This window comes from Meles meles, chromosome 9 (assembly GCF_922984935.1).
Source record: "Meles meles chromosome 9, mMelMel3.1 paternal haplotype, whole genome shotgun sequence".
Taxonomy (NCBI): domain Eukaryota; kingdom Metazoa; phylum Chordata; class Mammalia; order Carnivora; family Mustelidae; genus Meles; species Meles meles.
The window spans coordinates 32,677,663-32,691,708 of record NC_060074.1 but is presented as its reverse complement, the minus strand read 5'-3'; the positions used below and the strand labels follow the sequence as shown (position 1 = coordinate 32,691,708).

The 14,046-nt window shown below is 36.5% G+C and overlaps 1 protein-coding gene across 2 annotated transcripts in view; it reads left to right on the top strand.

Moving 5' to 3' along the window:
- The window catches only part of FARSB (phenylalanyl-tRNA synthetase subunit beta), a 72,563-nt gene that overhangs the window by 11,147 nt on the left and 47,370 nt on the right, over positions 1–14,046 (top strand). For both annotated transcript variants that reach the window (XM_046018876.1, XM_046018877.1), the window contains 7 exons: positions 1,910–1,979; positions 2,511–2,626; positions 7,230–7,380; positions 8,158–8,266; positions 9,166–9,236; positions 10,654–10,715; positions 11,441–11,492. In XM_046018876.1, the coding sequence (XP_045874832.1) occupies positions 1,910–1,979; positions 2,511–2,626; positions 7,230–7,380; positions 8,158–8,266; positions 9,166–9,236; positions 10,654–10,715; positions 11,441–11,492 (631 nt within the window). The remainder of the gene's footprint in view (positions 1–1,909; positions 1,980–2,510; positions 2,627–7,229; positions 7,381–8,157; positions 8,267–9,165; positions 9,237–10,653; positions 10,716–11,440; positions 11,493–14,046) is intronic.

Genomic DNA, 14,046 nt, shown 5'->3' with positions numbered 1-14,046 from the left:
TGGGTTTGAATAGAAGGAGGGTTGGACAGGAAGGTTAATGTGGATTGTAGCCATTTAAAAATTTGCACATTGAGTCCTAGCCTTCCATCTGGGGAGCTATTTAAAACTGGAGTAGTTAATGATTTTATGGCTTCTTACAAAGTTTTCAGTGGGTTCATGTGAATTTCCTCGGTAATCCAATAGCAATAGATGACTAGTTGGATTTGTTAAATGTTGGGAAACAAGTAGAGGTGGCAAAACTTTGTATGCTGTTTGCTCAAGAACTTTAAAGAAGCTCAGGAGTGGAGCTTCCTGACAGGAAAGCTGAAAATCTTATGATGGCTCTCAGATCTTGCTCAGGTTAACTGGCCTCTAGTTTCAGTCTTCTAATTTTTTGGTTTTTGTTTTTGAGAGGGAGCATTTGCTTGCTCTTGCCGGGGGAGTGGGGCTAGAGAGAGGGAGAGAATCTTGAGACTCCATGACCCAGCATAGAGTCCAGCATGGGGCTCAGTCTCACAACTCTAAGATCATAACCTGAGCCAAACCCAAGAGTCACACACTTAACCGACTTAGGTACCCAGGCACCCCTCAGTCTGCTAATTTATGAGTATTTTTAAGTCCCTTTCCAACTATTCATGTAATGAGTATAGAAAGTAACGAGTATATGAAGTGGAAGATGTGAAACTCCTATCAAAAATAATTATTTTTGCTTTCAATGACACATCGTTTGGTCAGCTGCAGAAGAATGAGAGCCTCTGGCCGATGGGCTAGACTCTGAACCTGTGAGATTTCAGGTGACTGATGGGTATCGGTGAAAAGGTGATAGTTAGGCATTTGGCTTAGGTGGTTAAAATTTGGAAGGTAGTTCGGTTGGTTCTGTGTGACAATCAGACCGTCACATTTTAGGGCCAGAGATGATCCCTTAGAGGCATTTTCCAGACCTGCTTCATTAGAGTTTTCTACTCCTAGTGTCGTTTTGACGATCAGACAGGATTAGGAAAGTGATTTAGCCCTTTTGCTACTCAAAGTGTGGTCGGTAGATCAGTGTTCTCTTTATCACCCAAGAGCTTGTTAGAAATGCAGAATCTCAGCCTCTACTCAAGACCTATTTAATCAGTCTGTGGCTTAACAAATTCCCCACTTGACTGTGAGCACTTAAGGTTTTTGAGAAGCACTGAATGAAAACAGTAATTCCCAGTCTTTCCTGGTAAGAGTTACCCGGACTATGTCTTCAAAATGTACTGTTTCCTCGGCTTTTCCTTTGAATATCCTGATTTAGTAGGTCCAGATGGGACCAGGAAATCTGTATTTTTTTTTTTTTAAGATTTTATTTATTTATTTGACAGAGAGAGAGATCACAAGTATACAGAGAGGCAGGCAGAGAGAGAGGAGGAAGCAGGCTCCCTGCGGAGCAGAGAGACCGATGCGGGGCTCGATCCCAGGACCCTGAGATCATGACCTGAGCTGAAGGCAGCGGCTTAATCCACTGAGCCACCCAGGTGCCCCGGAAATCTGTATTTTTAATAAACCCTATTTTTCTTAGAAGTTCAGAATCTCATGGTTGGAATAAAACTTTAAAGGTTATTGAATCTTAAAAAAAAAAAAAAAGTTAACAAATCTAGTCCCTCAGCTGATATAAACGCCCCCTGTATTCTTAGTGGTTTTCTAGCCTCGCCTGATCCTCAAGTGACCAGACATTTCTTACCATGAGGCATCCTGTACCATTTTTGGACCACTTTAAATGTTAGAAAGTTTGCATTTTAATATTCAGCCTAAATCTGATTTGCTGTAACTTCAGCCTATTGTCTTAGCGCTATTCATTTTCTGTAATTTTACACAGAATGCAGTTTACCAAATGTTTTGGTTAAAAATCAAGTTTAATTTTTAATTAATTTTAATTAAATTAATTAATTAATTTTAATCCTTTTAGGATAAAGCCTCCAGTGTATAAACGGGTAATGCCTAATGGAGAAATTCAGAAATTGATCATCACAGAAGAGGTAATAAGGATAAATTCTTATTTTCCTTTTTAGAAAGTTTCTTTTGTGTATATATTTATAAGGTGGGGAGGGAAAAGGTACAAAGCTTATCCTTCGGCCAAATACAATTTTCTTTGACCATTTGCCAAAAATGGACATACATTTATCTTCTAGCTCTTAAAAACTATCAGTTTGTTCCCTTTCATTTATTGGTGAAAGCAAAGCATTTGTTTTCCTGAATAATTTTGGAAAATAACACCCAAATGTTTGTTTAAAACACTTTGAGATAGAATTAAGTTCTGGTATATTAATAAAGTTTAAGGAAACTTTGAGGGGATGTTGTTTTGGTAAAAATATCAATTATGAGCAGGTTAACCTTAACAGGTTAATTTTTTCTGTTCAGTAAGTATTCAGAAATTTTTACTGAAATGTACATTCCACGAGAAAGGTGACTTTGTCTCCTGTCACCACTATATCTTTGAATGAAATATATATGCTTGTTTGTGAATTTGTGATAGTATGGACAATCTCTAATGATACAATGAACTTCAGACAGCTAAAATACGTCCTTATGCTGTGGCAGCAGTTCTCCGAAATATAAAGTTCACTAAAGATCGATATGACAGCTTCATTGAACTCCAGGAGAAATTACATCAGAACATTTGCAGGTTTGTTGTTGCATTTTTTTTTTTTAAAGATTTTATTTATTTATTTGACAGATAGAGATCACAAGTAGGGAGAGAGGCAGGCAGAGAGAGAGAGTGGAGGAAGCAGGCTCCCTGCCAAGCAGAGAGCCCGATGTGGGGCTCGATCCCAGGATCTGGAGATCATGAACTGAGCCGAAGGCAGAGGCTTTAACCCACTGAGCCACCCAGAAGCCCCTGTTGTTGCATTTTCTTTCCTCCTTGCCTTCCTCTGTCCTTTCCCCTCTCTTTTTCCTTTCTACCTTTCTATTTCCCTCTCTTTCCTTTCTTTCTCTACAGACTTTTCAGAGCATTTCTAAGTTAATATGTGAGAGTAACAGTTTAAATTTGTGTAACTAAATTTAAGGAAGTTTACATTTTACCAGTAGCTATCTGTTACTGTTACTAAACAGTGCATGCATGGAAAAATAAGAGCTCTATTTGGAATACCACATAGACAAGAAATCTCTTGTCCTAGAGATTTTCTTGGTTTTTATGTTTGTGTTTTTATTGTTTGGTTCAGATTATTAGTAGTGGATTATACTACTAAATGTTAAATGATGGTAGTTGAAGTACGACCTGTCATTTTAAAAAATGGAAAAATTTTTTGTTTGATGTCACTTTTTGAGTATAATTATAAATTTACAGATGAAACTTAAGACTTTCAAATAACTGAAATTTCTTACTCCTATTCGACCTTATCCACCATTTCTCATCTGCTCCTTTTAATGCAGTGATCTTCAAACATATAATTCCTGAACTAAAGGTCAAGGAAGGTAACAATGGGAGTCTTTGAACTAACTTCATTATTTAAGAAATCCTGATGGAAATTATAGATGTACTGATAAACATTAAGCTTTAACTAACATGTCAAGTGTTTGTTGTTTTTTTTTTTTTTGTATTGGTCCTGAAGTACATCAGCCTATCTCAGGCTGATCAAAAGTTATGATTAACAGTTATAGATACCTTGAATAAAAATAGAAAATTTTTATTAATTGTAGTAATTGCAGTTTGGTAAACGAGATTAAAAAGTCTTCTATGTAAGTAATGGGCTAGGGACAGGGTTGGAGGGGACCTTGGATTTTTTCTTCTGGGGTGGAATGTTTTAAAAATAAAACACTAGTAGGTCTCTATTTCCGGAAACATCTTCGCTTATGTGGTAAGAGAAGCTTTTTCATATTCTAAATAATATTTATTCCTGTTCTTTTATATAGTCTATTTCTTAGCTTACTAATTATTAAGCAAAACAATAAGAATTTAAATATAATCTCAGATGAAGAACAATATAGATTTCTGACCAGCTAGTAAGTGGTTGAGACTGATTATCTATTTTGAACATAGTTTATTTGAAGAATCTATTTTTTTTTTTTAAACATTTATTTGACAGAGACAGATCACAAGTAGATAGAGAGGCAGGCAGAGAGAGAGAGAGAGGAGGAAGCAGGCTCCCTGCCGAGCAGAGAGCCCCATGCGGGACTTGATCCCAGGACCCCGAGATCATGACCTGAGCCGAAGGCAGCGGCCTAACCCACTGAGCCACCCAGGCGCCCTTGAAGGATCTATTTTTATCTAAATTGGAAGGTGTTTCCTCGTCTTACTCAGCTTTAAGCTCTGTTATTTGGTACTTCTGGAAGTCATGAGCTTTTTGAAAGGGGAGAAATAAATCCCTGGTGTTCCAGAGTCCTTATCTGTCAGTAAATCCTAAATAACCTCTTGCATATGCTTTGGAAACTTGTGTTTTTCAAGGAATACATGCCTTTTGTTTTCATTAGCAAATGTATTGGCATAAAGTTGTTCATGATGTTCTCTTATTATCAAGTATCTGTAGTGATACCACCTTTTTCACTTGTCTCTTTTTCCCTTGATCAGGGGAGGGTGGCTAGACGTTTATCAATAAATTGATTTTTTCAAAGAACCAGGTTTTGGTTTTATTGGCCTTTTCCCCCCCTCCATTGATTAAGCACTGTTCTGTGTAGGGCTGATTGCTAATACTGAGGCAAGACCCTTCTGCCTACTTGATCCATTCCCACATGAAGTAGTGAGGTTTTCAGTCTATAAGAACACTGTTCCTCCGATGAGTCTGTTTCTTCACATGCGTGCACTGATCAGCACTCAGCCAAACACTTGGAGTGGGGCAGGGGAACCTCTGCACATCTCCAGAATTCTCACAGCTCTGTCCACTTCAGTGTCATTTCCAGTGAACCCCCGCTGTCTTGGGTCTCCCTAGACTCTCAGTTAGGTTTCTCAACTCAGGGAGTCTGCTGATCTCCACTCTTGTCCCTCTTTCCTAACATACAACATGGAAACCCCTCCAAGCAGTAAACTGGGGCAGTTGTGGGGCTCACTTCATTTATTTCCTTCCTGTCAGAGATTGCTACCCTTCATTACCTGATGTCCAGAGCCACCCATGAAACTGTTTGCTGTATTTTGCCCCTTTGTGGTGGTTTCGGGCAAGAGCATAAATCTAGTCTCTTACTCCATCTCTGCGAGAAGTAGCCAATGAATTTTTTACTTCAGTTATTTTACTTTGCATCTTAGAATCCATTTGGTTTCTTTTTACAAGTTTTTTTTTGTGTGTGCTGTTATTTCCTCATCTATTCCTTATGTGCGTATTTTCCTCATAATTTTTGAATATTTTTTGTGGTAAGAACTTTAAAATTTGTGTGGTGATTTAAAAATCTGGGTCATTTTAGCATTGGATTTTATGGACTGGTTTTGTCTGGAGAAGAAATCCCATTTCCCTGTTCTCATGTCTGCTTCTTTAAAAAAAAAAAAAAAAAAAAAAGGCTCTTTAAGCAATCTCTACATCCATTGTGGGGCTTGACCTTAGGACTCTAAGACCAAAAGTTGCATACTCTCCTGACTGAGCCAGCCAGGTGCCCCTCATGTCCACCGCTTTTTTGATTGCACATAGAATGTTATGTAATGGATAAGGTTCTTGATTTTCTAAGGACTGGTTTTTGTCTTACAGGCAAAGACTCTTGAATACTTAGCTAGACTCAAACTTGAAACATTTGGCTAGGTAAGGTCTCTGAAGTTGGCAACAGCGGAGTGTTTTCAGTTCTTTCAGCTTTGTCCTGCTTTTTCACAGCAAGACTTTAAAATTTTTGCCAGTACGATAGCTAAAATTTTTATTTTTAACTTGTTTTTAGTTTGCATATTTTCATATGTCTGGGATATTAATCTTTTTCTGTATGTAAATTACAAGTCTCTTCTCAGTCTGTCTTGACTTTTGGGGTCATTGACCATATAAAGTTTCCAGTTTGGATAGTCCCATTTATCAGTCTTCCTATGACTTTTTTATTTTGTGTCAAGGGTTGTCCTCCAGTTTTACACATTGTTGTCCTGTATTTTCTTTATATTGTTTTTGTGGTTTCTTCTGGGTGTATATGTACATTTGTGTCTTGTTTTTTCAAAATGCATAGCTCTTTGATTCATCTAGAATTTATTTTTGTAATTGGTTTGAAATTGGAATTTAGTGACCTTTTGTGGGAGTACTCTTTTAGGATTAAGAGGGACCGTAACTATCTTTAAAAAAACAAAACATGGACCTTCTTACTTGTGGTTTCATCAGTTGTTAGTTTAGCTACACTTAACTATATAGTTCAACCTCTGGTATTTCTGAAGTTATCTTCTGTAAGTATGTGAATCATTGAGTAACACTTCTTTCATGCTCGTTAACAGTTTTTTTGAGTTAATCATATTTATTAAAGTTCTTGTTACCAGTCTTGAAGGATGACTAAAAATTAATTCTTACAAATTTTGAAAACTATTTCATAATTCATGTAATATGGACTTCAATAAAATCCTTGATTACTTATGTATTTTATCTGCATATATACATATGCATTTAAGCATAAATACTCAAATATATTTGTACATACATCTAAAACTTATTCTAAGAAATCTTAAGAAGGCCATAAATTCTGGCCAGGTTTCTTTTTGAATTATCTTTTAGAAAGCTTAGAGCAAAATTTGTGACCCTGTATGCTAAGACTGTAGGCCTTTAGATTCTTGGTATTAACACTGTTCCTGGCTCTGTTTTATATCTCTACTCTTTCTTTCTCTCCTGATCTTAACTTGCTAAGCTCCTAAAATTAACTTAAATTCTTTTGCACATAAACTGTAGAACAAATGAAATTAATAGCTTCCCTTACACATTAAATTTTAAGTGTAATTCAGTTGTTTTTTTCTATGATTAAAGTAATACAGCTTTGTGACAGAAAATTTAGGAAAATACACAAAGACCAAAAAAGCAGAGCAATTTGGTAGTTTATTCTAATAAAACATTTGTTTACTTGAGGACCCTGAGAGGAAATGGGTTAAAAAAAGGGAATGTTCACTTGGAAAATGTCCTAGTTAACATAGTACTTGGGAAAGCATAATGGCAAGGAATTTACTGAAGCTACTGAAATAATGTGTTTTGAATAGCTTTTAGAGTTTCTCATTACTTTCAATTCTATGAGAATGTGTTCCTTATACTCTTCTAAAGTTGCCTTATAGTAGCAGGCTATTTTAGGGAAGTGTCACAAAAATCTTTTTTTTTTTTTTTTTGGTCTTTTTTTTTTCTCTCTCCCTCAACATTTAGGAAAAGAGCCTTGGTTGCTATTGGTACCCATGATTTGGACGCTTTGTCAGGCCCTTTTACATATACTGCAAAGCGACCTTCAGATATCAAATTCAAGCCTCTGAATAAGACCAAGGAGTATACAGCCTGTGAACTGATGAACATATACAAGGTAGATTTTTTTTTCATATTATGCAAATAGCTCTCCATAAATCAAGAAAATTTCTTCAAAGTCAGGTCTTGGAATTCGGGAGATGTAAATGAGTACTTTTAAAAAACCATGTCTGTGCCCCAATCAAGAGCTACTGATCCATTTGATGTAGAGTGGGGCCTGGACATAGTTTCATTACTTCTTAAACCCCTTGGATGATTTTAATGTACAGCCGGAATTGAGAATCACTGAAGTAGAATATGTCACATTATAATATTCATATGTGGGCATAATTATAACACATGCACAGTATAAAGAACAAGATTTAAGTAGTTTTTTTGGTGGGAACTGGTATTACAATGTGTCTGTCTTCTACTATTTAGCATTTTAGATTACAGCAGTTAAAATGATTGCATAGTCACTTAATGGTGCTTAAAAAATAAAAGTAGTGTGTATCATTCCGAAAAAAAAAGTTTTTATCCTTGGCCTGATTTGCCAGTGTGTTCTTCCTGTTTCCGTAAACAGTTTTGTGATGGTTTGTGTTTTCCTTGAGACGAGTCAGACTTACCAGTGCAAATTTATTTTCATTCTTGGAAAACGACTTGGCTGTGTTCTCATCTCTCCCCAGTAGGAGATGAGGTATATAACGATATTAAGATATTTAGGAAATCTTACAAATCTAGGACTTTCTGTCATATGGGGCTGTTTTATTGTTTTTCTAACTTTTCCCCTTTTTTGTACTAGATAGGTATATAAACTAATTAGCTTTAGAAATAGAAAATTAATTTTTTTTTTCAGACTGACAACCACCTTAAACATTATTTACATATCATTGAAAATAAACCCCTGTACCCAGTTATCTATGATAGCAATGGTGTCATCCTTTCAATGCCTCCGATTATCAATGGTGAGTTATTTCTTAAGCATCAGATTTTTTTTCTCTGACCCTTCAACATTTCTGTAAGAATTGAATTCTAGACTTGGCTCAATCGAGTCAAATAAATCTTAATCTGAAATTTCTGGTTTTTGTAGATTTTATTGTAGTAGTTCTTTTTATTAACAGTTTACTTGTGATTTTTATATAACTTTTAAATGTATAAATATTTATAAGTACATAGATATTTACTGGTGCCACTCTCTGGATTCAGTTATATTCCTCCAAAGAGCATTGATATTTTTGGTTTTAGCCCATGACTCAGCTTGGTTAAACTCAAATTCTGCCTTGCCTGCTATTTTATAGTTAAAACTTTTAAACTGAATTTTACCTTCTTACCTTCTTTCTGAAGGCTCTTTTGAGGAGGCAACTTGCATGTATTTACAAAATTTAATAATGTCATAGCCATAGATGTTGACCCTCTGGAGGTGAGAAGAGGGTTTAGTTGATTCATGATGGGAAGAGTCTCTTCCTTCTTGAGATTGAACTCAAGTTGTTAACAGGGGTTCAGAACCTGAGCTTCGGAGTAGCCAGACCCAGACCCAGAGTGTAGCCTTGCTGTCTAATAGACTGAATCAGGATTAGTGAGTTGAAGCTCTGAATCTTAGATCTGCCTCTAGCTCTGTCATGGGGTTGTGGTGGAGAGGAGATGAGACAGTCTCTTGTTAGGCTGGGCGGAGAAACTCTGACACACTGAATGCAGTATTCTCCCACTTGTAGTGGGGGCTTAAAATACATGTTGCATTATCACCTTCTCTCTGAGATGTCCATTTATATGGTACTCTAAGTGAAAACGTAGTTTCTGTTTTGGAGAACTTTTTTAGTGTACCTATGTTTCTGAAACTGATTGTGTTATTTTGTGTTTATTGTAGGAAATCATTCTAAAATAACTGTAAATACTAGAAATGTATTTATTGAATGCACAGGAACTGATTTCACTAAGGTAAATAAAACTTTAATTCCACTTTTGTACTGTCAGACAGGACATTTTAATTGTGGGCCAAGACTAGATGGCTGAATTTTAAAGTGTTTTGTAGGTGGGAACATATTTCAGAAATTTAGAAAATTAGAAAGATACAGATATTCTGTACTGTATGGTGTGTTAATCAACAAATCTTTAATGAGCACTTCTGTCTTTCTAGAGCTGTGCATTTAATGAATTTCATGTTTCTTGACTTGAAGGAACTCATTCTAGTGGGAGAATTCGCCATATACCTAACTGTAAAACTGAGAATGGAATAAGTGTTGTATCTATTGTTTATCTTAGTTGGCTTAATTTAAATGCTGAGAAATTTGGTACCTTTGTGTTCTTGGTAATAAATGTTTAAAAATGAAGTGGCTTATAAAGAAGTGTTGTTTGGCAAATTGATAAAGGGTTTGTGTACACGATGATACCTAGAATATGTAGAATACTGGTTCCCTCACATTTAGTAACTACCTATATTGGATTGTATTGCTATGAGCTTTTTCTTTATACATGTTAAGGCATAGGATAATGTGGCAGTTAAGCAAATTAATCAGATAAGCTTGAATGGCAGAAGAAGGTTGGCCTATAGAAATAGGGCCATAAATGGCATTCAGTACATCTTACGGAATTGGACACCATTGTAAGGTATTTCATTTACAACTTTTATGAGCCATACTTGCCTTTAGAAATACTAGAATAATATAGCATATACTATTTACAAATTTAAAAAAAATTCATACCTTGACAGACCTTAGATACCTTTCCTGAAGCTTACATTTAAACAGTGATGTATATATAAAAGCAAACCCTATATATATCCTGCTAAGGTTATTGTGTTTTTTCCCAAGAATATGTTTCCAGTTAAAAACGTGAACAAATCTATACGGTCCTTACAGTTTTGCTAGGCATTGCTCATATATTAATACATTTAATCCTCATAATAACCAAATGAGATATAGAAATGTTTATAATCTCTACTTAACAGATGACGATGTTAAAGTACAAAGATGGTAAGTAACTTGCCCAACATCAGATTATTAGCAAGTGGCTGAGCCAGGAGTCCCGCAACTGGCTGCAGAGATCTAGGAGATTGATAAGGTCTACTCCCATAGTCAGCCATTTGTCTCTCTTGAAATTTGGTGAACCCAAGGGAGAGGGCCAGGGGAAGTAAATGATTTGTTTCAGTCATGGATTGTTAACTCTCAGGGAACCGAATAAATGCAGACCACCTGAAGATAAGGCTAGCCTACTTTAGCCCACAAGTTTTTATTCCACTCCTTTTTTAGAATGTGTGTATATGTTTCATTTTTAGATGTTTGAGGACTAAATTTTCCATCTGAGTGAAGAGAATGTATTTTTAGATTACAGTATTTGTCTCTTTTCTTTTTTACAGGCAAAAATAGTTCTTGATGTTATTGTCACCATGTTCAGTGAATATTGTGAGAATCAATTTATGTAAGTTTGACAGCTTTATTGAAGCCTGTTGTTCCAAAGGCAAAGCACTAGAGCCTTATACTGAATATAAAGATGAAAAATATGGCTCTTGTGACTAGAACATATCCTCTCTTTGCTGGGGGTGGGGGAATGGGGCTAAGACCTATATGTATAACTGTTTAAAATCAATAGGATTACTATATTTTTTCCAAAGCTTATTTTTTATTGAATTAATTAAAAATTAATTTAAAAGATTTCATTAAATGGTCCTTGCTGTGTATTGGTATCATAGTTTATTATAGAATGTTAATTATAATTCAAAATAGCAGTATTACTGCAGAGTGCAGGACTGAAATTGTGTGGCAGGGTCCGTTTTTTAAATTGATTTGCCTATTACTGGTTGCGTAGTCAGCTTTCATGGTGTAACACAGCACCCTGGTAGAGCCTGGAATGTGTATATCCATACTGTCAAGGAGTAATAGAGGATGCATGCTTTGTCGCACTGAGAAGTACACATTAGGTGTGTGCTGTCTGAAGAGATGTGGGAGCCACAGGGAATGGAACAGTAGGGTGGGGTTGTGTTTAGGAGGATTAATCCAGGCAGCAGTGTTGGAATGTGCGTAGATTGAATGTATTGAGGTTACTGTTGTACAGTAAGCGAGAGACTTGTTAACCATACACATTTCTAGAATTTATGGCCCTTTTTGTTTTTAATATTTCTGTCCTTTTTTTTTTTTTTTTAAAAGGGTTGAAACTGCTGAGGTCGTTTTTCCTAATGGAAAATCCTATACCTTTCCAGTAAGTATTTAAGAAGTGGATTTGATGATAATACTAATAATAATAATGGTTGTAGAGTGCTCATTGTATGTCTGTCCATCCATCCACCAACATGCCAGGGTTAATATGTGCATTACGTGGATTTGATCCTCACCGTAATGCTATGAAGGTGGGTGCTGTTCGGCCCTTTCCCAGATGGAGATAGAGACCTTGAGATGTTAAATAACTTGCCTGTTACTATTAGTGGTAGAGCTAGGTGATAGTCTGGCTTCAGCTCCAATGTGCTCCATTATACCACTTTATTAGATGGCCGTAATTACTCTGACTTACTCTTTTTATTTTATTTTTTAAAACTTAAATTCAGTTAATTAACATAGAGTATATTATTAGTTTCAGAGGTGGAGTTCAGTGATTAATCAGTCTTAAATTAACACCCAGTGCTCATTGCATCATGTGCCCTCCTTAAAGTCCATCGTGTAGTTATGGCATCTCCCCACCCCCACTCCTCCAGCAACCCTCAGTTCGTTTTTTGTGGTTAAGAGTCTCTTGTGGTTTGTCTCCCTCTCTGATTTTTGTCTTGTTTTATTTTTCCTTCCCTTCCCCTACGATCCTTTGTTTTGCTTCTTCACTTCCATATGAGTGAGATCTTAACTGTCTTTCTCTGACTTACTGCGCTAAGCATAATACTCTCTAGTTCCATCCACGTTGTTGCAAATGGCAGGGTTTCATTTTTTGATGGCTGAGTAGTATTCCATTTTGTGTGTGTGTGTGTGTGTGTGTGCGTGTGCGTGCGCGCGCGTGTGCGTGTTGTATGATCACATCTTCTTTACCCATCTATTGATGGACATCTGGGCTCTTTTCCATAGTTCGGCTATTGTGGACATTGCTGCTATAAGCATTGGGGTGCAGTTCTGATTTATTCTCCTATTAATTTGTTTACTGGGTAATTTAGTCTCCCTAGTTTTAGATTACTCAGCCCTCCCAACCTAAATAGTCTGTACACACTTGAATTAACAGTCACTGAAGAGCCATTACTGTAACTAATGATTCCAGATGTATTAACAGGACTAAGTAGTAAGCAGAGTTATTGTCAAGACATGGAATCTTGGTTAAAAACCAACCAACAAACAAAAAAAAAAACAAGAAAAACATCATTGTTTAATCGGATTTTTTTCTTCCCCTAAGATGATTTTATTAATATAAAGATGGCTGTTCCAGCATATGATTGTATTAATCATTTAGTTGTAAATGAAGTGAGGTCATTTATTTAGCTCTTTAGATTTTTTTCACTGTTCTCTATTGCGTAAAAAGTGAATCATAGCCTGGAATAGTTTCTACTCTTTTTTTTTTTTTTTTAAAGATTTTGTTTATTTATTTGACAGAGATCACAAGTAGGCAGAGAGGCAGGCAGAGAGAGAGAGGGGGAAGCAGGCTTCCCGCTGAGCAGAGAGCCCAGTGTGGGGCTCGATCCCAGGACCCTGGGATCACGACCTGAGCCGAAGGCAGAGGCTTTCCCCGTGAGCCACCCAGGCGCCCCCTATTTCTACTCTTTTAAATAGTTTTTAAAGTAGATAAAACCTGCCAAGATCAAAACCTTCCCCTTTCTGAAAACATGAGCATTTAGCATCATACTTTATTCTAGAATATTGGTTATAATTCAAAACAAGTGTATAGCTGTAGAAAACTTAATTGAAATTATAGACAGTCTCCGTTTTAAAAAAATTTGTAGTGCTTGTTAGCTTTTGTTATGTAATAGACTGATACCCCCAGACTTAGTGACTTAAAACAGCAGTGATTTGCTTATCATGCTTCTGTTGGTCAGCTGGGTAGTTCTGGTCTGGGTGGCTTGGCTAACCTCTCTTGGGCTTGCTTCTGTGTGATCAGCCAGTTGGTAAACTAGCATCTAGGTGACCTGGGATAGATAGCTTCACTCACAAGTCGGCTTACCCTTAGAGTTACCAGGTCAAGTGTCTGTCATCATCCAGCAGGCTAGCTTGGTCTTTGTTACATGGTGGTAGTTGCAGGATTCCCAACAGCACAAGAGCAAGTCCAGTGCTTAAGTCTTTTTAAGCATGGTGTCCTGTTGGCCTCGGTCAGTCACTTTGCTTGATTCAAAGAAGGACGAAATAGACTCCCATTTCCCAATTTGAGGACCTGAGGTACCTCATTGTAAGGCCTTGGGTGCAGCAGGGAAGGGAAGAATGCGGTCATCTATACCACAGTAGTAGCTGGGATTAGCCAGAGATAGCTTTTTACTGTATTTTAAAATGATGTCTGATTTGAGAAAAGTTTTTTTCTTTTTAGTATGAAGAATTGTCAAGTATTAATAGAAGTGAAATATGTACTTTGGGGAGGAAAAAGATATCTTAAAGTTTGGTTCACTTTTCTCATGTAGATAGTTCCTTGAAATCGTTTGCATTATAAAGAGCTTTCATAAATCTGAAATGGTGGGGTTTCTGAAAAGGAGTATTGTGTCAGTGTTCATTTGCTAATCTGTTTTCTTCTGAACGTAGAGTAGAACAGCTCTTCTCAGATTTCCTCCCAGAAGAGAATGATCCTCTGAGCAACTGATTCT